General features: G+C 39.7%; 1 protein-coding gene across 2 annotated transcripts in view; it reads right to left on the bottom strand.

Moving 5' to 3' along the window:
* The window catches only part of LOC131432394 (protein RCC2 homolog), a 342,786-nt gene that overhangs the window by 246,481 nt on the left and 73,921 nt on the right, over positions 1 to 22,384 (bottom strand). For both annotated transcript variants that reach the window (XM_058598634.1, XM_058598633.1), the window contains exons 2-3: positions 21,376 to 21,717; positions 21,245 to 21,320 (exon numbers count right to left, since the gene is read on the bottom strand). In XM_058598634.1, coding sequence (XP_058454617.1) covers positions 21,245 to 21,320; positions 21,376 to 21,696 — 397 coding nt within the window. In that variant the 5' untranslated portion in view covers positions 21,697 to 21,717. The remainder of the gene's footprint in view (positions 1 to 21,244; positions 21,321 to 21,375; positions 21,718 to 22,384) is intronic.

Below are 22,384 nucleotides of genomic sequence, written 5' to 3'. Positions count from 1 at the left end.
CTTGTTTCGTTGAGCTCACCGGAGCTGCACTGGTGCCTCCCTGCTTCAGAGAACTCGTGATAGCGGCAACTTTAGCGGATGTTAATGTAAGTTCCGCTGTGTTTGCTCGTTCTACTATCGTTTCGTACTCTTTGACGGCCGATACTACCGCCTTCCGAATTCTGTGGACCATCTCTTTAATTTCTTTGTGGATGTTGTTCCTTGCGTCCACGAAACTATGGAGCTCGTCCACTAAACTTTTCGCTTCTAGTACTCTCGGCTTCTGCATTGTTTTGTTCAACATTTCTAACGAAGAGCTTACACAAGCCGCAAAACGACTGAAAGCCAAGAAAGCTCCAGGCCCGGATGGGATACCAAACGTGGCGTTGAAAACCGCGGTTCTGGCGTATCCAGACATGTTCCGAACTGTGTTACAGAAGTGCTTGAACGAAGGCAACTTCCCAGACATGTGGAAGATCCAGAAGCTGGTGTTGCTGCCGAAGCCAGGTAAACCACCGGGTAATCCTGCCTCGTATAGGCCTATTTGCCTGCTGGACACACTTGGGAAACTCATGGAAAGAATTATTCTCAACAGATTGATGAAATGCACAGAAGGCGAACGAGGATTGTCGAACATGCAGTTCGGTTTCCGTCAAGGAGTGTCGACGATTGATGCAATCCGGACAGTGCTTGAGAGCGCTGAGAAGGCGTCCAAACAGAAGCGAAGAGGTGACCGATACTGCGCCGTGGTTACAGTGGACGTGAAGAATGCTTTCAACAGTGCCAGCTGGGAGGCCATCGCCACAGCACTACACCGAATGCGGGTCCCAGATTATGTTTGCCGAATCCTAAAGAGCTATTTCCACAATAGAATCCTGGTGTACGATACGAACGAAGGACAGAGGTCAGTGCGAGTGACGGCGGGCGTCCCTCAGGGATCCATTCTCGGTTCGACTCTCTGGAACGCTATGTACAATGGGGTCTTGACACAGAAACTTCCCAGGAAAGTGAAAATCGTGGGCTTCGCGGACGACATATCGTTAACGGTGATGGGCGAGTCTCTGGAAGAAGTAGAGGCCTCGGTGACAGAGACGATAAGCACGATTGAGGGCTGGATGAACGGAGTCAAGCTACAAATAGCTCACCACAAAACGGAAGTGTTGTTGGTGAGCAACTACAAGTCGATCCAGCGTATCGAGATAGATGTAGGGGGACATGCGATTTCAACTAAGCGAGCTCTGAAACTTCTCGGAGTGATGATCGACAACCGGTTGAACTTTAACTGCCATGTCGACTATGCCTGCGAGAAGTCCGCGAAGGCGATAAATGCAATAACGAGGATCATGCCAAATGTCGGTGGCCCGAAAAGCAGCACAAGACGTCTGTTAGCCAGTGTATCTTCGTCAATACTACGGTATGGTGCTCCTGCCTGGGGAACAGCATTGAAAACGAAGAGGAACCGTGAAAAGCTCAACAGAGCATTCCGGCTTATGGTCATACGAGTCACGAGCGCCTACAGGACAATATCGTCGGAAGCAGCAAGCGTTATCGCTGGAATGATCCCAATCTGCATTACCCTGGCGGAGGATATCGAGTGTTATCAGCGTAGAACCACCAGAAACGTGCGAACGATGGTTCGAATCGATTCGATGGCGAAGTGGCAGCAGGAGTGGGACAGTACGGAGAAAGGTAGATGGACTCACCGGCTCATTCCACATCTGTCGCCGTGGATGAATAGACAACACGGAGAGGTAAACTTCTACCTAACGCAGTTTCTATCTGGCCATGGTTGTTTCCGGAAGTATCTGCATCGGTGTGGTCACGCCGCGTCTCCATTTTGTCCGGAGTGTGAGTATGTTGAAGAAACGCCAGAACATGTGATATTCGATTGTCCCCGGTTTGCGGAAGTACGTAGAGAAATGCCTGCTCTAAGGGTGGATAATATATCTGAGGAAATGTGTCGTGAAGAAGGCACTTGGAATGCAGTAAACAAAGTGGTAACACATACTCTCGGAGTTGCAGCGAATATGGAGAAGGGATCAGCGAGTAAGCGTCGGATCGAGAGAACTTCCTTCGTCGGTGTAGTCTTGATCCGTCGTCGGGAACAAGATGAGTAGACCACGTCATAGCATCGTAAGGATACAAGTATCGAAAACGTCGGTTTCGAGAGAACTCCCAGCGTCGGGGAACTCTCTGTCGCGGTAGGCTAGATCCTTCGGCGGGGACTAGTCGAGTAGCCACCACAACACCGACTTGTGTCGTCGGGGCGCCAGCCAACCAGAAGCTATGCTCCAACTGGAATCGCCGGACCGACCTCGGCACTCTCTCGTGTGTCCCGAGTGGTGCAACAGGGGACTCGGTGTCGGGAGAGCCTCTTTCGCCGGGGAACTCTCCGTCGGTGTAGTCTAGATCTTTCATCGGGGATTAGACGAGTAGATCGTGGCGTAGCACCGTTAAGATAGTCGGGGCACCAGTGAACCGGAAGCCATCCTCCAACCGGCATCATTGGATCGACCCAGGCATCCTTACGGTCGGGCCGTAGACGGGTATCGAAAACGTCGGTTTCGGGAGAACTTCCATCGTCGGTGTCGGTGTAGGCTAGATCCATCACTCCTTCGGGTGTCCCGCGTGGCGTAAAAGGGGAAACTCTCAGTCGGTGTAGGCTAGATCCATCGTCGGGGATCAGTTGAGTAGTGCGGTGCGACGTAGCGGCATTGGGTTGTCGAGGCGCCAAAGGTGGATCGAGAGGGATAAAGATAGAAACTCAGGAGCTCATTTTCTCCCAAACGAAGAAGTGCATGAGCACAGCCGAGATGTATATAGAGAGCAGGAGCTCATTTTCTCCCAAACGAAGAAGTGCATGAGCACAGCCTCCCCCGAAGTATTGAGCTTAGCTTAGTTCCGGGGGGATCAAGGCAAGATGTCCAAGGTGTTTTAGTGGGTAAGGTTCAGCTAGTCCCACTCGCTGGTTCGCAATAGCGGTAGCTTGACAACTACTGAGCGCGTGAACTGGGAAAGTACATAAGTAGGTATTTCACCTTGTAAAAAAAAAAAAAAAAAAAAAAAACACACATACACACTCAGCTCGATGAACTGAGTCGAGTGGTATATGACACTTGGCCTTCCGGGCCAATTTTCACTAGTCGGTTTTTCAAGTGATTGCATAACCTTTTCAATATGAGAAATGCAAAAAGGTAAAAACTGTAAAATATGCTAAATTTCTGTTTGAGCTGTTAGTAGAATGTTCTCACTAATAGTACTGTTGTTGTACCGTTGAATTCCACTATATCACGTTATTACACATTCACAAAGTCACTATTTTCACAGTCACTATTTTTCCGAAAGTGTATCAAACGTTATAATACAGATACGTATTTCGGAATGCTATTTGCATCCTTCTTCAGTGTATCGGTAAACTTATAAAACCGATACACTGAAGAAGGATGCAAATAGCATTCCGAAATACGTATCTGTATTATAACGTTTGATACACTTTCGGAAAAATAGTGACTGTGAAAATAGTGACTTTGTGAGAGTGTAATGACGTGATATAGTGGAATTCAACGGTACAACAACAGTACTATTAGTGTAAAATATGAAAAACTCATATGAATTTAAAATATATTTGTTTTCTTACAAAAACTGGGCTTAGGATACCTTTTTCAGAAAATACATTATATCATGAATTGCACTTAACTTACGGGAAGAGTACCTTAATAAAATTTGTTTGAAATAACTTTCTGCATAACTTTGTCGAAACTTAGCCTATGTTGGCCCTGAGCTGAAATAATATTTTTATCTCACTTTTAGAGGGATTAATCACATAAATAAAATTTGCCAAAAGATGTCGTCTATCATTCTGAGCAACTTTTCTGAAGATACTGTACCTCAAAAACCACGTTTATATGAGTTATCAATTAAGAGCGTAAAATTATGCTTTTGAACCACTGTGCACTGGATTATTATTTTTTGGGCTAGTCCCTGGATAGGTTTGTGAATTTGACAAACTGGGAGGCACATTCTTTGGTTTTTACGTTTTTGGTTTTACACGAGGATCTTTTTTTGAAGGTGAAATTTTAGGTGACTTTATTTGTAATTTGGCGAAGGACTTCTTTCTCTTAACTGACCCTTGAGGAGTGACAAACGATATACCTTCACTATTTTCATCAGAGTCAGATTCCTCTGTTTTTTTATTCGTTTTCTATTTCGAGAAGGAGGGCATCAATGACAGTTTTAAGCATTTCTGCATATCTGCGCTTAGGCCGTGCTTTTATAGAAAGCTTCATTTTGTCTTTGTGCAACTTAAATGCAACGCATCATGAGGACTCTTCCCAAAATACACATATTTTTCAATGTCTTTATCGCAAAGATTAGCCTTATAGGGTCCTTCACATCGGATACATTTAGGCTTTTTTTACTACAATAAGTAGCTGTATACCCGAGTTTATCACAGTTCGTGCAATTCATAACTTGCGGAACGAATAGCCGAACATGAAGACGAATTTAATCGAGTGTACAATATTGAACACACTTTACCCTATAACTCCGGAACCGGAAGTCGGATCCAGATGAAATTCAGAAATTCCATATGGGACCGGAAGACCTTTAAATGACCACTTCCGGTACTTCCGGAACCGGATACCGGGAACCAGGATAGCCGGAATCGGTTTGTTTAGTTGCCTACTGATAATGTTGATCGGTTTGTGTAGTTTTGAGATCAGTTTAGAAATTTTTTCATGTTTTTTTGTTTCGTCTGTTTAAGTGACAGTGTACAATATTGAACACACTTTACCCTATAACTCCGGAACCGGCAGTCGGATCCGGAAGAAATTCAGGAATTCCGTATGGGACCACGAGACCTTTCATTAGAATTCAAGTTTCAAAATTCAAAATCGGTTCAGCCATCTCTGAGAAAACTTATGAGATTATTTGACACATACACACACACATACACACTCAGCTCGATGAACTGAGTCGAGTGGTATATGACACTTGGCCTTCCGGGCCAATTTGCACTAGTCGGTTTTTCAAGTGATTGCATAACCTTTTCAATATGAGAAATGCAAAAAGGTAAAAACTGTAAAATATGAAAAACTCATATGAATTTAAAATATATTTGTTTTCTTACAAAAACTGGGCTTAGGATACCTTTTTCAGAAAATACATTATATCATGAATTGCACTTAACTTACGGAAAGAGTACCTTAATAAAATTTGTTTGAAATAACTTTCTGCATAACTTTGTCGAAACTTAGCCTATGTTGGCCCTGAGCTGAAATAATATTTTTATCTCACTTTTAGAGGGATTAATCACATAAATAAAATTTGCCAAAAGATGTCGTCTATCATTCTGAGCAACTTTGCTGAAGATACTGTACCTCAAAAACCACGTTTATATGAGTTATCAATTAAGAGCGTAAAATTATGCTTTTGAACCACTGTGCACTGGATTATTGTTTTTTGGGCTAGTCCCTGGATAGGTTTGTGAATTTGACAAACTGGGAGGCACATTCTTTGGTTTCGACGTTTTTGGTTTTACACGAGGATCTTTTTTTGAAGGTGGAATTTTAGGTGACTTTATTTGTAATTTGGCGAAGGACTTCTTTCTCTTAACTGACCCTTGAGGAGTGACAAACGATATACCTTCACTATTTTCATCAGAGTCAGATTCCTCTGTTTTTTTATTCGTTTTCTATTTCGAGAAGGAGGGCATCAATGACAGTTTTAAGCATTTCTGCATATCTGCGCTTAGGCCGTGCTTTTATAGAAAGCTTCATTTTGTCTTTGTGCAACTTAAATGCAACGCATCATGAGGACTCTTCCCACAATACACATATTTTTCAATGTCTTTATCGCAAAGATTAGCCTTATAGGGTCCTTCACATCGGATACATTTAGGCTTTTTACTACAATAAGTAGCTGTATGCCCGAGTTTATCACAGTTCGAATTGCAATTCATAACTTGCGGAACGAATAGCCGAACATGAAGACGAATTTAATCGAAGTAGATGGCTATGCAACCCAGATCCGGCAAATGTCATTCGAAACGAATCTGAGGGACGATAAAACTTGTTAACATCATTAATGTATACTGAGCACAATTGCTTGCACTCGAGTATCTTAACTCCTTCAAGCATAGTGTTTGAAACGACTAACTCTTTTTTAAGTAAGGCATCGAATGCCAAACTTGCTTTAAAGGCCACACCGTCCTTTTCCACATCCTTCGATGGAATGTAAACTCGATATTTAAGAACGAATCATTCACAGGTAACTATTGCTAACGCTGTTTGCTATTGCTGTTTCAAATCGTTAACAACAACTCCAATTTTATCTCTATCAACTTTTGAGGTTTCGACAACTTCAGAAAAATGTGATGTAAAATCTTTTGTAATTTGCGTCAAATTCAATGGCTTTAATTCACGCCGACTATTATTATTATTTTTTTCCCTTTATGGGCTACTCTAGCCGAGGGGGGTGGTTACAACGATCCGCACTTTCCATACCGGACGAACTAGGCTATGGTGCCCAAATGAACACTAGTAGCGAAGGAGGAAACCCTCCAACATGTAATCCAGGCGGCAGATTCCTTTACGGTTATCAATTTGCAACGAAAGATACGAATATCTTCTAGTTCACCAGAGAGTTTGTCACTTGGGCAGGAAGTGTGTGCTTCACTCTGTAACCAGTCAATCATTGAGTCGTGCGTCTGTATCGTATTGGTATTTTGTTATCCTACCAGCTGCCTCTGTGTCTTAAATGTCCTCGTCGATGAAACTTTGGAAAATTTTGCATTGTATCCGCTTCGGTCTTGGCCCTGCTTTCCTATATATGCCGGACGAACTATGCTATGGTGCCCAAATGAACACTAGTAGCGAAGGAGGAAACCCTCCAACATGTAATCCAAGCGACAGATTCCTTTACGGTTATCAATTTGCAACGAAAGATACGAATATCTTCTATTGCAAGTTCACCAGAGAGTTTGTCACTTGGGCAGGAAGTGTGTGCTTCACCCTGTAACCAGTCAATCATTGAGTCGTGCGTCTGTATCGTATTGGTATTTTGTCATCCTACCAGCTGCTTCTGTGTCTTAAATGTCCTCGTCGATGAAACTTTGGAAAATTTTGCATTGTATCCGCTTCGGTCTTGGCCCTGCTTTCCTATATAGTCTTTTATGTCTGAAGCGGTACTTACGATTATTACTTTAAAGTTCCTAAATAGATGTAGATAAGTTTGGTCTACTAACACTATCCATTCTAATCTGTTCTGATTGTTTCTATCTTTGTCGAAGTTACGTTACATTTCCTTTTCCCCATTGCATCGTTTTTTTTTACTATGCCGGAGAAACCTGTTAATATCTCAAGCTGATAAAGTTAATATGTCATCAAATGAGTTATTACATGAAAATACCTATTTTTCGTCGTTTTACTGGGCCTCTGATTTTTATTTCAATTTCATTTTGGTATTCCTGTGGAACCCTAGGATTTTTTCGCTCCATATCGTTTTTGTCTATAATCTTTTATTTCGATAGTTTCTCGTGATGAAAATAAAATAAAGTCATGTGTTAGTAAGTTCGTTAAGTTATATAATGTAAGGATGCGCATTTAAAACTAGAATGCCCATCAAAGACGCTATATGTACACAATGGAAGGATTGCTTAATTATGCTCTTATTTTATTCTTTATTTAACGGTATATGCACTAAGGCACACTGCACTAGCTTTTAGTTATTTTGTCACAGTTTTTTTCTTCCAATCATTTTGACTGCTTTTGAGCAATTTAGGTCTTTACTAAGTTTTGGGCCTTCTAGTGTTGAGCACGCATCCAGGAAACAAGAACTACATGTATTTCGTGAAGAAATACTAGGTGTTGTTGTATGAAATGGTCCACGTGAACCGCTCTCTTCCAGGAGTTCACGGTCAATCTTTAACAAGTGCGAACGCGTGAAGAATCGTGTTGCATTTTGAAAAATTCACGGTGTGCGATCGGTTTCCGATCAAAATCTACATTATTCGGATTGTTATAGTTTGCAGTAGAGAAAAGAAAAACGAAAACTCATTATAGAGAAAAAATAGTGATAAAAGAGTGCATATATTATGAAGGCGAAAGGACGCCATTAGAGAGACTTCTCTCTAGACGCCATATTTGTGAAAACGTGCTAGTGTGGTTAAATTTTTATTAAAAATGATGAAAGATCCTGGAAAACCTGGATTAGATCACAGAAATACTGGAGCAATACCAAAGGACAAAATGGAAGATGAGGAACAAATTGACCAAAAAACATATTCCGAATCAACCGGAAACAAAGAGCACATGAACATAACCTATACCAAAGCGGACTCTTCCCCATATCGCATTTACTTTGAACTTCGGGATAACCAGGAGGGAACGAAGAAGATCAATAAATTCACACTGGGAGCGACGTTACAAAAAATGGAAGGAATTAAGCAATTTATCGCAGGTATGAAATATGTAGGCAGGCATAAAATTCTTGTCTTAATGTCCAGCTATATGCGAGCCAACCAATTAATAGATACAATCAATAAAAATAATGGCCTGTTTAAAGCTTACGTATCGAAACACCTAATATGTGTATCTGGGGTTGTCTCAGGTATTCCAGCGGATCTGGATATCGAAGATATAAAAAAAAGAGATAAGTTGCGAGGTACCTATAGTGGAAGTCAAACGAATGACGAAACGAGTAGATAATGGAGACAGAATCCCAATCAACCGTATTATAGTCACGTTTAGATCAAATCAGCTACCAGAAAAAGTACGACTGTACTGTTGTGTAAGTCGTATCAACCCGTTTATTCCGCGAGTTTTATTATGTCTCAAATGTCTTCGCTTTGGTCATCGCCAAGACAATTGTAAAGGCGCGAAAAGGTGTGATAGGTGTTCTCTACGACATGAAAATGAAACAGACATATTGAATTGCACCAATGCGTTGAAGTGTGCACATTGCAAAAGCAATGAACACGACTCGAAAGATGAATCATGCCCCGAACGTAAAAGGCAACTAGACATCAAAGCCTCAATGTCGAGAAAAAACCTTACATACACAGAAGCAAACCAACAGGTACCAATTCTATTAAAAAACATGTATGTACCCCTGAATCCTGACACCGATGAATTTCCAACTCTTACCGAGAGTTTTGCGGATGTGACAAAAGGTGAATTTACCTGGAAGGATCCCTTGAGAGAACAATGGATCAAAACTAATGAGGAGAGAAAAGTAATCCAAGCTGCATTAAAACCATATGATGATAAATCAAAACCAATCGTAAATAAAAGAACCCGAGTAGATGATAAAGGAAATCATATAACAGCAATTACAGCGAAACGAAATGCCATTATTTCAAATAATCGTATGCTATCATCAAATGGAATGGCATTAAACAATCCACAAAGTGTCACTAAAAAAGAACGATGGGAAGCAAAGTTGAACGAAATAAAAACACAATTCGCGAAACAGATGCAAGAATCCATGATGAATTTTTATTCCGATTTTGTTGGTAAACACGGTAAAAAATCTTTTCCAAAAATGTACGGAGAGGCACTTCAATTGTCTAATATGGTTGTACTTAATAAACCATTGAAGACTATACAAAACCAAGATGTATAATACAATTAAAAAAAAGTTTTATTCCAGGCAAATATTCAAAGTTTGTGCAAAAACAAAACAGAACTACATCGAATTCTGACAGCTGATAACTACACAGCTGCTTTTCTTGCTGAAACTTGAACAAACATCACTATTGAAAATACCGCAAAGTATAAAATTTCGAATTTTCATTTCATTCCCCATTCAAGTTTTGACAACTATGGAGGAGCTGGAATATATTTGAAAAGTAATCATAACTACCAAAAACTATTATCTCCAAATGTCTCACAACATACACAAGTGGTGATAATTAAAGTTTTGGAGTTAGGACTTGGTATTAGTCTCGATCTACATAAGCCCATCCATCACTCATAGCAACTATGATTCAGACATCAAACTAATTTTGGAGAACTTTCGTAAAGTAAAGGTGGAGCTTTCAACTCCCATCATTATACTTGGTGAGACAGCATATGCGACAAAAAAGGAGAATTACTTATGGACAGTGTGAATAGCAGTAAGTTTCAGTAACTGTATTGAAAAAACAAAAAAAAAAAAGAAAAAAAAACAACCAAAATTTTGGTGGTCCAATGAAGTGGGTATAGCTTGGAAAGAGAAGACAGCAGCGAGAAGAATATTTAACCGTACCTCAAGCCAACATAATCTTATAGAATATAAACGTAATGCAGCTATCTTCCAGCGAAAGAAGCGAGAGGAAATCAGGAGCAAACTTGAAAGTTTTCCTGACGAAGTTGGACCATTCACAAAGTCAAAGGAGCTATGGTACAAAATTGGAAAATTGACTGGTAAACGATTGCTCAAAAAAGAAAATAACATACTGTATGACGACGAAGAGGAAGCGTACTTTTCTTGATAAAAATTTTGGACAACATGATCCCTGTTCTACTGTACTTCCAATACCATTTGTTAAAGACAACTTACTGTCAACGGAAAGCTGGTTAAGCATAATCAACAAAAAGAAAAAGAAATCAGCCCCCGGCGTGGATGGTGTATCTTACGAGTCACTCAGATTACTAAAACCTGAAATAGCAAAAAAAAAAATAAATCTATTAAATGACATGTGGAAGAGAAGTTATATGGACGACAACCTCAAAAAAATAAAAGTGGTAGCAGTACCGAAACATGGCAAAGATCAAAATTTAACTTCCAGCAAAAGACCAATATCACTGGTCTCCACATTCGCCAAAATTGCAAACACTGCTGTTCTAGAGCGTTTACAAAATTTTTTCAACATGTCCATGTCCCCAAACATCCTTTGGTTTTCGGAAAAATTTATCTACGCAAACTTGTAGTAAAGTGGATCTTTTGTAGTAAATTGGATCAAAAAGAATAAACGTGAAAAATTTGTAACGGTTATGATATGCATTGACCTCAGTAATGCCTTCAATGCCATAAACGCAGACAAACTGGAAGAAATCTTATCAGGATATAATGTCCCTGCCGAAATATTATGCTGGGTATCCTCATTTTTACGAAACCGACAGATATGTATGCACATGAGAAATGAAATACTCACACGTACAATTAGTAACGGTTTACCACAAGGTGATGTGCTGTCACCAACTTTGTTCAATATTTACACCGCAGAATTGCACAAAATTGAAAAACTGGGGTCGTCCTCGTACAATTTGCAGACGATTTTGGCATACTGATCAAAGCAAAAAATTTGGATAAATTAAACCAGATAGCGCAAGAATACATCGACGAATTTAATCATGCAGCTGAAAATTTAAATTTGAAAATCAACCCAGACAAATCAAAAGTTCTATTGTTTCAAAACAATGATAAACATCTGGATCTATACATAAACGGACAAAAGGTTGAATCCGTGAGAAACCACAAATACCTAGGATTAATAATATGAGCTTTGGAGTGCATGTGAGCTTTGGAGTGCATGTCAAAGAAGTGCGTAGTAAAATTCAAGATAGATTAAATATGTTAAAGGTTTTGAGTGGAATAACAACCGGTGCCCACCCTGAAACGCTTACAAATATCTATAAAGCCATTTTTCGCAGCGCGATGGAATATGGATGTATAAATCACAGTAACGCAAGAGAAAGCATTCACAAATTGCTGACAGTAGTAAATAATCAGTGTTTAAGAAAAATCACTGGTGCAACTCGTACAACACCCTTGAACACAATAACTGTTCTAAGTGGTGAAGAACCTATTAAATTACGCCAAGAATATGTCTCTGCCAAGGAAATCGCTCGTTGTATACACAAAAACAATATTATAGCAGATCAATTAAAAACAGTTACACTACCGGAAAATAATAAGGAATGGGACACATATTCGTTTATGGAACAACTTTTTTGGAAAAACCAAAACGTATTCAGAAAAATTACATTAGAAATGAGCCTAGACCTATCGATAAAAGTGACAATCTCCAGTAACCTAGAAGGATTAACCGAATCAAAAAATAATACATGTAATAGGAAACTAAAGCAAATGTCACTTTTTGTAATGAATGGTGTACATAGAGGTAAAGGACGAATATTCACTGATGCGTCAAAATACAATGATGTATGCGGAATAGGAGTATTCATAGAAAATACCAAACAGCGATTCTACTATCGCCTGACCAGCGAAGTCAGCATTACATTGGCTGATATTATAGCCATCAAGACAGCGACTACTTTAATCGAGAGTCTACATTTAAATAAAATCGTTATATATACAGATTCCCGGTCAGCTTGTCTCATGCTGGAAAGTGCTTTTGAAGCCAAGCGTGGTGACGATACATTGATCGAAATACTTACAATTTGCTCGAAACGGTATATATCCATACAGTGGATCCCAAGTCATGTCGAAATCAGGGTGGCAAGTGAATTGACGATTTCAATTTCCCGGTTTTTTCCCGGTTTTCCCGATGCGCGTGATAAAAAATTCCCGGTTTTTAGAACAGGCTCAAATCGCCTATGTTCGGTATATTTTTGAATATTTCTGGAAATCCCATATCCAAAAGAACATCGAGAGTTGAGAAATAAAGTATTTTTTGGGTATCTCGATTTAGAAATAGGAAATATTCATTATGCCAAGTGCACATAACAATGGGAAGAAGTCGTTCTTGGCTTTCTCATATAGATAAGTTATGCAATCACTGCGAAAACCGATTTTGCAACCAAGGCCCGGAGGGCTGAGTGTCATATACCATTCGCATTAGTTCGTAAAGATCAGAAATTGTGTATGTATGTATGTATATATGTAACGGTTTTGAGCGATCAATTTTCTTAGAGATGGCTGAACCGATTTTCTTGTGGTCCCATATGAATTTCATCCGGATCCGACTTCTTGTTGTGAAAAGGGTGAACAGGTGGAGATCTGCAGAATGAAAATATTAGCTTTAATCTTGATTAGAAACTGTTTCTTCGGTTCGACAACCTCCTTGTATCGATTATATGATTTTGAGTGCTATTTTGTTAATTACGCTCCCAGCATTCAATATAGCATTATCAACGAAACGCTGAGCCACAAGACTTTCAAAACGTTTTTGTTTAAGTATGAGTATTTGCTTAATAGGAGATTTAAGATTTAAATAATCCTAGGAACGACGTTTAAGAGCCTCATCCACAATTTGTCCATATATTCATCTTTAGAACCAACAGTACCACCCAGCTCAATGTATTCGAACTAGGAGTGTATTCTAGAGATGGGCAAAATCGTTCATTACAAAGAATCGCTCAAAACTTAATAGTTCTACCGAAAGAATTAAATCTATTGAACCGTTCTTTCGTTGGTCTTTTTTATATATCAATAATTTTATCCCTTTTTTAACCTTTTTGGTTTCGTTCTTCTGAAACTTTGTATGTTTCTTCGCAAATAATATGAGAGCTACAGATTACAGATTCAAAAATACTGAGTACTTTTGGCATGTATTTCTACCAACAATCATTCTCTTTCTATGCGCTATCAAAGGTCACGAATTTGTGTAACTTCTACCAGATTCCTCAAATCAGAAACGCAACTAACTTGTATACATCCTCTAAGAATTCGATTTTTTTTTCATTTCTATATAGAGAACTATCATTCTTGAATAAAGAACTCAAATTCACTCACTCTTCGAGGAGAAATAACTTGTTAAACTGTTCGTGAACGGAATTCCCATCTCTAGTGTATTCCAATACTATATTAGCCTAGTAAAAAAAGTCTAAAAAAAGTATACCTAAGGTTAAAAATGAACAAGAAACAATTCTCCTCCCGATTTCATCTAACAACATATACGATTTGATATTTGCCAAAATTGAATTTTGGCGAAACAGAACAAAATCCTTCTAAAATTCTTAAAAATGGACTCTTGTCGCTCTGGAAAAACAACAACAATCTATGCCTCTAGTGACTGAGATGACCTAAGTTTGATTCTTCGTCGACATCAACACCCGCGTTCTTGTGAATATTACTATGAAATCCATAGGTAATGATGTTTAATATAAATTAAACATTAAACATTCACTGAACAAATCAAACCATCTTCTAAACCTTTCTAAGGTTTTTCACAAACTCTCAAAAACCAATTTCAGCTCTCAAAGAAGGAAATCAAATACTCATTGCGAACGGTAGACAAGATCAAAGTCGACAGCTTTTTAAATTTTGTGAATCCTATTGAAATCAATACCAAGATTACAACACAAGTATTGTGTCAAGATGACATTACTAAGACAAATTATGATGAAATTAGGACAATCATTAGCCCACTCAAAAACATGAAGGCTCCTAAGAATTTTCCATAATTTTATTAAACATGTTACCTGATATTTCTTTTGTAATCATATTATGCAAACTTATTCTGAACTTCAATAGAAATCCAGCAAAAGCATCCGTTCGATGTGCTGTTGTTGATAACAACTAAGAAATGCTTTCTGATCCATTAAAAATTGCTGCCAAACCCTTACAATTGTTAAACGAAACATGGGATGTTGGTTCCATCTCCAATGGATTGTGTACCATAAAACCTGTGTGGGACAATACGATGTTTCAAAAGTTTTACTGAACTTCTCACTTAAACACAAAATGAAGTATTGCCTCCAACTTTTCATTTGTTTAATCAGGAAAATCATGATGTACTACGATTAGAGCTAGTAAGTTTTTTCCCGGATTTGCACTAAAATTCCCGACTTTTTCCCGGTTTTTCCCGGTGAAACGAAATTCCCGACTTTTTCCCGGTTTTCCCGATTTTCCCGGTCACTTGCCACCCTGCAAAATATATGGAAACGAGGTAGCGGATCTACTCGCTAAAGCAGCACTCACATGCGACAGAGTTCTAGATAACAAAATCCTTTTGACGGATGCATTTGTGTACTTCAAACAAAAATTATTGAAAAGTAGTAACGAATGGTATAAATCTTATTCGGAAGAAAAGGGTGAAACCTTCTATGAAATACATTTACTTTCTCTACTAAACCTTGGTATATCAAGAAACAAATACGCGGTAGTGACATCAGACTCATCAACCGCTTAATGGCTGGTCACGATTATTCGAACTACTGGCTAGCACGAATGAAAATTATAACAGATCCTGACTGCGATATCTGTGGAGAAGCAGAAACTGCTGAACACGTAATACTACACTGCAGTAAATATAACATAAGCAGGATGAATTACAACTTCGATAATAGATTTAGAACATTAATTGAAGCATTCAAAACAAATGACATGAGCATATACAAAGAAATAGTAAAATTTGTACGGGACAATAAACTAAAATTTTAAAGTAAACACACAACCTCTTTCACAAGTTCAAGCAAACGCGAAAACGAAACAGGGCATATAGTCGGCACGACTGGCCCTCTCCTCGAACTGACAGCCGTCAGTTCAACAAGATGAAGAAGAAGAAGAAGCTCTCTTCCAGAAACACACATCTCACATTCTTATTTAGAAGGTGACATCTGTGCCCAAGTTGGAGAAATCTAAGTACATTCAAACCTTTCCCGATTTGAGAGTGTATTTACACCTGATCAATCAGTATCACCGTCATTGCAACTTGTAAACACTAGTACCGATACCGAACCGGATCGGAAAGGTTTGAGAGTCCCTTAACGGTTCATAAGATGTCAATTTACTCCTATTCCTGATAACACTAGTCCTCCTCTTTGAATTAAATTCACCAAGCTCAGGACGAATATGATATATTAATATTCATCCCAACTGGATCAAGATAATACAAATTGGTGACCAATTCCAGGCATAAGAATGCTCGAAACCACCTAATTTCAAGCATTATTAGTCCTGTCCACTCCGTGATCGATCCAGACAACATAATAATTTTCATCTTTAACATTTATAAGCGAACGATCGATCTCAGTATGGTCCGACTTTGTCAATACGAAGTATAAATTGACTTCCACCCCTGTTCTGTATGCGACTTTCAAATGTATTGATTTACATCGGTGCATCAAAAGAAGAAAAAACACATATGTCAGTAAGAAGATTTTTTAGTTTCTCGCCATGTTGTTAGTTACGACGCGCTTTTTCAATAAGAGAATAAAAACCTAAATCGTTGATAAAACTTAAATAACATTTGTATTAATCCACGTACACGACAGAATTTGGTGTCAGAAGTGGGATTGATCCGATTCCCTCGCGCCGTCGGGAATTATTCGTAATGTTCAATTCGAACTAAACGCGTATTGAAGGAGTAAAACAAAATGTCGGACAATGCCGAACTATTGGGGGCCCTCTCAGCTATGATTGCGGAGGCGCTCAGATCATCAATCGGAAACGCGATCCACCAAGTAAATGCCGGAGTGCCGGATGCTGCAGGAGGCGCTGCTCCTCTATTACCGAAAATCCCAACTTTTTCCATGTCAGAATACCAACCATCCGAAGGTTCATCCGTTTATGATTATTTCAGCCGGTTCAAGTGGGCACTAGAGCTAAGTCAGGTACCTCAACTACAGCATGCGAATTATGCCAGAGTACATATGGGAGCAGAGTTGAATAACGCTCTGAAGTTTCTAGTGAGCCCGGCAGATCCAGCTACCATCGACTTTGACCAGTTGCAGGCTACACTAATCAATCATTTCGATCGGAAAAAGAACAAATACGTTGAAAGCATTAAATTTAGAAAGATTGTTCAACAAAAAGGAGAAACAATCGCCCAGTTCGCACTCCGTTTAAGATAAGGTGCGGTGAATTGCGAATACGAAGACTTCCTTGATCGGATGTTAATCGAACAACTTTTGCACGGTCTAGAATCCCGCGATATGTGCGATGAGATTATTGCGAAAAAACCAGAAAAATTTAAAGAAGCGTGCGAGATAGCTCATTCACTAGAGGCTACGCGGAATACGGCACGAGAGGTTAACACGGGTGTAACTTCCCCAATTCTTGAAGAAACCAACAAGCTAGGCTACGAAAATCTTCGAATCAGGAAGAAGTCAGTTTTGAATCAACCGAAAAGTCTCAGGAGTGATCACCAGCGATCAAACAATCATCATACTACAGAAGTCGGACCTTGCAAAGGTTGTGGCGGTCAGCACATAAGAAGTCAGTGCCGTTTTCGTGATGCTCGTTGTCATCACTGTAATATAAAAGGACACATTGCAAAAGTATGTCGGACAAACAAATCTATGATTCAAGAATCGTCTGCAGATCTCGTAGACTCACACGAAATGCCATCATCGGAAATAGACCTGGTACAACCACTGAATCAAGTACACGATATCACATCGTCTGGAAAGAAAATGATTAATGTCAAAATCGATGGGCGCGCTCTACAAATGGAGTTAGATACCGGAGCACCGTGTGGCATAATTGCCGAATCAAAATTGCGATCGATTAAACCAGGATACTCATCACAAAAAACGGACAGACAATTTTCGAGTTACACCGGACATCATATTAATTGTCTAGGACGTATTCCAGTTCTTGTATCTGTTGGAGCTTCAACACGTAAATTGAACTTGTACGTCGTATCCGGAAAAGCCGAATCACTTTTCGGACGCGAGTGGATTTCCCATTTTGTGGAACATATCAATCTACATGAACTGTTCTCTACCGACACACCGATCAATTCCATAAGCTATACCGGACTGAATACATTGGATACAATACGTCTTTCGAATTTGCTGAAAGGGTTCGAAGATGTATTTAGCGACACTGCAGGAAAATTAACGGGACCACCAGCCAAAGTACATTTAAAACCAGAAATATTTCCTATATTCGCCAAAGCACACGATGTACCGTATGCATTACGAGAGCGCTACGCTGCGGAAATCGACAAGAAAATAGGATCTGGATTCTTCAAGAAAGTTGATTCCTCCGAGTGGGCATCACCGACTCATATAGTCGTGAAAAAAAATGGGGAATTACGAATTACCGGAAACTATAAACCAACTGTCAACCCGCGGAGGATAGTGGATGAGCATCCCATACCGAAGATAGAAACGATTTTCAACTAAATGAATGGCGCTACATTGTTTTGCCATTTGGACTTGACCGATGCGTATACTCATCTTCCGATAGATGAAGAGTTCAGCCATATACTAACACTTAACACGATAACACACGGACTTATTCGCCCAACTCGGGCCGTATATGGAGCGCAAACATACCCGCTATTTGGCAGCGACGCATGGAGTCTGTGCTTCAAGGATTGGATGATATCGTCGTTAGTTTCTACGACGACATAATCGTGTTTGCAAGAGATTTTGACAACCTGCTTCAAGCGCTTACTATCATTTTGGATAGATTGAGAGAGAACGGTTTGCGTCTGAATCGATCAAAATGCGTCTTTGCAGCACCATCTCTGGAATGTTTAGGACACAGAATTGATCGTTATGGATTGCATAAATCAGATAAACACGTTGCAGCAATTCGCGATGCTCCTCGACCGACAACAACAGAAGACCTACAGCTTTTTCTGGGAAAGGCTACATATTATAGCGCCTTCATACCAAATCTTTCTTCAAGAACAAGAGCCTTACGCGACGTACTTCTGTCCGATAACTTTGAATGGACTTCTGAAGCCGATAAAGCTTATCTGGATATCAAGGCAGTCCTAACATCTCTCCAAGTATTAATGCAATACGATCCAACGCTCCCACTAATACAAGCAACGGACGCTAGCAAGACGGGACTAGGTGCTGTGCTTTCTCATCGGTTGAGCAACGGGCAGGAACGACCAATCGCCTTCGCCAGTACTAGTATGTCAACTACGGAACAACGCTATCCCCAAATCGATAAGGAGGCACTTGCTATTGTCTGGGCAGTTAAAAAGTTCTTTCACTACTTGTACGCAAGAAAATTCACTTTAATAACGGATCATAAGCCCCTTACACAAATCTTGCATCCGGAGAAATCACTACCAACGTTGTGCATAAGCCGAATGGCTAATTATGCGGATTACCTCGCGCATTTTGACTTCGACATAGTCTACAAACCCACGAAGCAACATACAAATGCTGATTACTGCTCACGAATATCAAAGGAAAAGGTGCCTCAAGTCAACTATCTGAAACAAGAGGATGACACTTTGGAAGATGATTTCGAGGGCTTCACTCTGCATCAAATTCAACAACTTCCAGTGCGTGCGGAACACATTGCCCGTGAAACGTGCAAGGATGAATACCTGAGAAAAATTGTGCAGCTACTTGAGAAAGGTTACGATCTGGCGCGATGTGGTTACAAGTCTCCGGAAAACAAGCACACCTTAGCAGCCAACTGTTTGCATTATGAACACAGAGTAATCATACCACCGTCGCTTAGACAGGCGATATAGAATGATCTACATGTAGCACACTTGGGGGTCGTAAAAATGAAAAGCTTGGCTCGGTCTTTCGTTTATTGGCCAGGTATCGATAACGATATTGAACTAGCAGTGCGATCATGCAGGAATTGTTCAAGTAATGCACCTTCTCCACCGAAATTTAGTTGTCACCATTGGGAATATCCGCAAGGCCCATGGCAGCGCATTCACGTCGATTACGCTGGCCCGATTGCAGATTCAATGCTTCTAATCGTTGTCGATGCTTACAGCAAATGGGTGGAAGTTAGAGTCACTTCTACGTCAACAACTGAGGCGACAGTTGGTATATTGGACGAGCATCTCTGTTCTTATGGAGTACCAACGACACTGGTATCCGACAACGGACCACAGTTCACTGCTCGAGAGTTTAAGCATTTTCTGCAAATGAGCGGGGTTAAATTCCACAAATTTTCAGCACCGTACCACCCAGCCACCAACGGACAGGCTGAGCGATATGTCCAAACAGTGAAGCAAGCCCTCAAAGCCATGGGCACAACTAAAAGCACTCTGAAGAAGAATATAAATGAATTCCTGTGTCAGTATCGAAGAACTGCTCATTTCGAGACAACTGAATCTCCAGCAAAACTATTTTTGGGACGAAATATAATGACTCGGTTAGATTTAGTAAGGCCACTGGATGCTAGCACGAGAATCACAGAGAAACAAAAGGCGAATTTCAACACATCGTTCCGATCTTTCACTTCGGGACAACAAATATACTTTATTTCTGGAAATAATCGAATGGATAAATGGATTCCAGGAGTAATATCAAAACAACTGGGAGATTTACACTACATAATAGAATATCACGGAAAACACGTCAAACGTCATGTTGATCAAATCCAGCGCTACCATGGCAACGAAGAAAGCGAACGAAGTCTATCAATACCGACGTCACTCACACCACAACGCATATCAAAGATACCAGCATAACAAGAGAGTCCACCTCGGCGGGTACATTATTATAGCAATGAAGTACCTCAAAATTTGTTTTCTAGTACAACAGTCAGTTCAAATTCTTCGGTTGAAAATGGATCCCCTGATGTACGTTTTTCAACGCCGTGTTGTAGTCCAGATCAGCAGAGAGCACAAATCGGCTCTCCTATTCTACGACGCTCGGAAAGAAATCGTCGTCCGCCTCGTAGGTTTTCCCCATAGAAGGGATAAATGTTCTGTATGCGACTTTCAAATGTATTGATTTACATCGGTGCATCAAAAGAAGAAAAAACACATATGTCAGTAAGAAGATTTTTTAGTTTCTCGCCATGTTGTTAGTTACGACGCGCTTTTTCAATAAGAGAATAAAAACCTAAATCGTTGATAAAACTTAAATAACATTTGTATTAATCCACGTACACGACAACCCCCATCCACCAAAGGGGGTACGCGCCCTGTAGCTCATCATCCAAAGCCTAGGGAATTCACGCCGACTATTATTATTGTGAAAATTAACCAATTAAGCTGGAGGTAGCGGTAGAGTCCTCGCTTCTGTCTCTGTAATTAGTAAAAGCCAATATTTGTCTGGTTTTTCCTAATTATTAGTCAAATGCAATAAAAGATTGCATGATCTAAATTACAAACCGAGTGAGAGGTTGATAAACAATCAAGATTGTTCTTCACGTTTCGTCTTAGACTCGTCAGTGCAAACCGCCATCTTAAAAGTCGTAAAATATTCTCAGAAAAAATAAAACAAATTATTCCAAAAAATAAACGTGGTAATCAAATGATACCCTCTTACAACGAAAACTGCCAAAAATTCAATCTAGATTTAGGAAACAAAAAAAAAACAAAATTTGAAATCAAATCGTAGAAACAACGAAACACATTAAAAATCGTTGTAATTTTTGTTTGTTTGTAGCCTACATTTGTTAGACGAATAAATAAATACTTTCGTTTCCTTACCAAAGGTTAAAACTTTTCTTTCCATGTTTATAAGTACGGAATGTGCAGAGTTGCATCCACTGACCGCTGAACGATACTAAAAATTACAGTAGGGTCAATTCATGTGTGTGGTTGCTGTTTTGCGATATTACCATGTCAGACGTAAATCGATGAAACGAATATAGATTCGGACGAATTTTCGTTATTCCTTTTGGGCCTGTTTTTCTTCCTGTTATATCCCACGTTATCATGCCAGAAATGAGTAGTTGACCGGGTTCTTTATCATAAGTCTTCAACAACTCCTTGGGTAATTGTTCTAAACTAACTACGACGGATGGAATGATGACTTCCTCTACTGGTATATCATCAGCTTTATAGTCGTCGCTAAGATCTGAACTATAATCTTCATCGACTTTTTTCTTGTTTCGTTTTGCTGGTTTCTTAACAGGTTCGGATTTACGCTTTGAAGACATTGTTGCACGTAGACGAAATCTCTGCAAAGATAAAAAGTATAATAGTTTTTGTGGGAAACATGACAAATATTTGATTTCAGAGTAGTTAGTAAGCTAGGTTCAAAATATTGTTTTCATACCGCACTCCTCCATACCAAAAAGCCCAAAGGAGTCACCTGGTGATGAACTACCCTGGACAAAGTCGTGTAAAAATACTGTTTAAAACACGGTACAAAATAATGGCTATGTTCAATTAAGTATCAAATTTTGGTCTACGTGGTTTATGAACGTCCCAAACAGTTCCTGAGCTGATGTTTCATAATTAATTTTGTTCTTATTATAGACATTTTTCTCACTGAAATTCTTCACATCAGCTGATGCTAAGCATATACTTGAACACATTTACACTTCAATTCAGAGTTGTCAAGCTATTTTCCAAAAAAATCTTCAGACGCAATAATTTATCTGTACTAGAATCTACCCAACATTTGTGTGTGACTTACTTCACTTTAATGGTACATATCCCGTCTGCGGAACGCACTCAAACAAGTTGTAGATTTCCAGGATACTCGATGTTGAGCCGTCGTTTGTCATTCGCTCTTTATCCCGCTGCGCGCACTTCTTCGAGACGGCGTGTGCGATGTCTACCTCGCAGTCGGCGACCTCTCCCAGGTTCTCTGCTGAGCCTCCCATAGGCTATATTCTCTTC

The sequence above is a fragment of the Malaya genurostris genome, chromosome 2 (genome assembly GCF_030247185.1).
Source record: "Malaya genurostris strain Urasoe2022 chromosome 2, Malgen_1.1, whole genome shotgun sequence".
Classification (NCBI taxonomy): domain Eukaryota; kingdom Metazoa; phylum Arthropoda; class Insecta; order Diptera; family Culicidae; genus Malaya; species Malaya genurostris.
The sequence above is the reverse complement of the archived record's forward strand: the minus strand, read 5'-3'. Positions and strand labels throughout refer to the sequence as shown.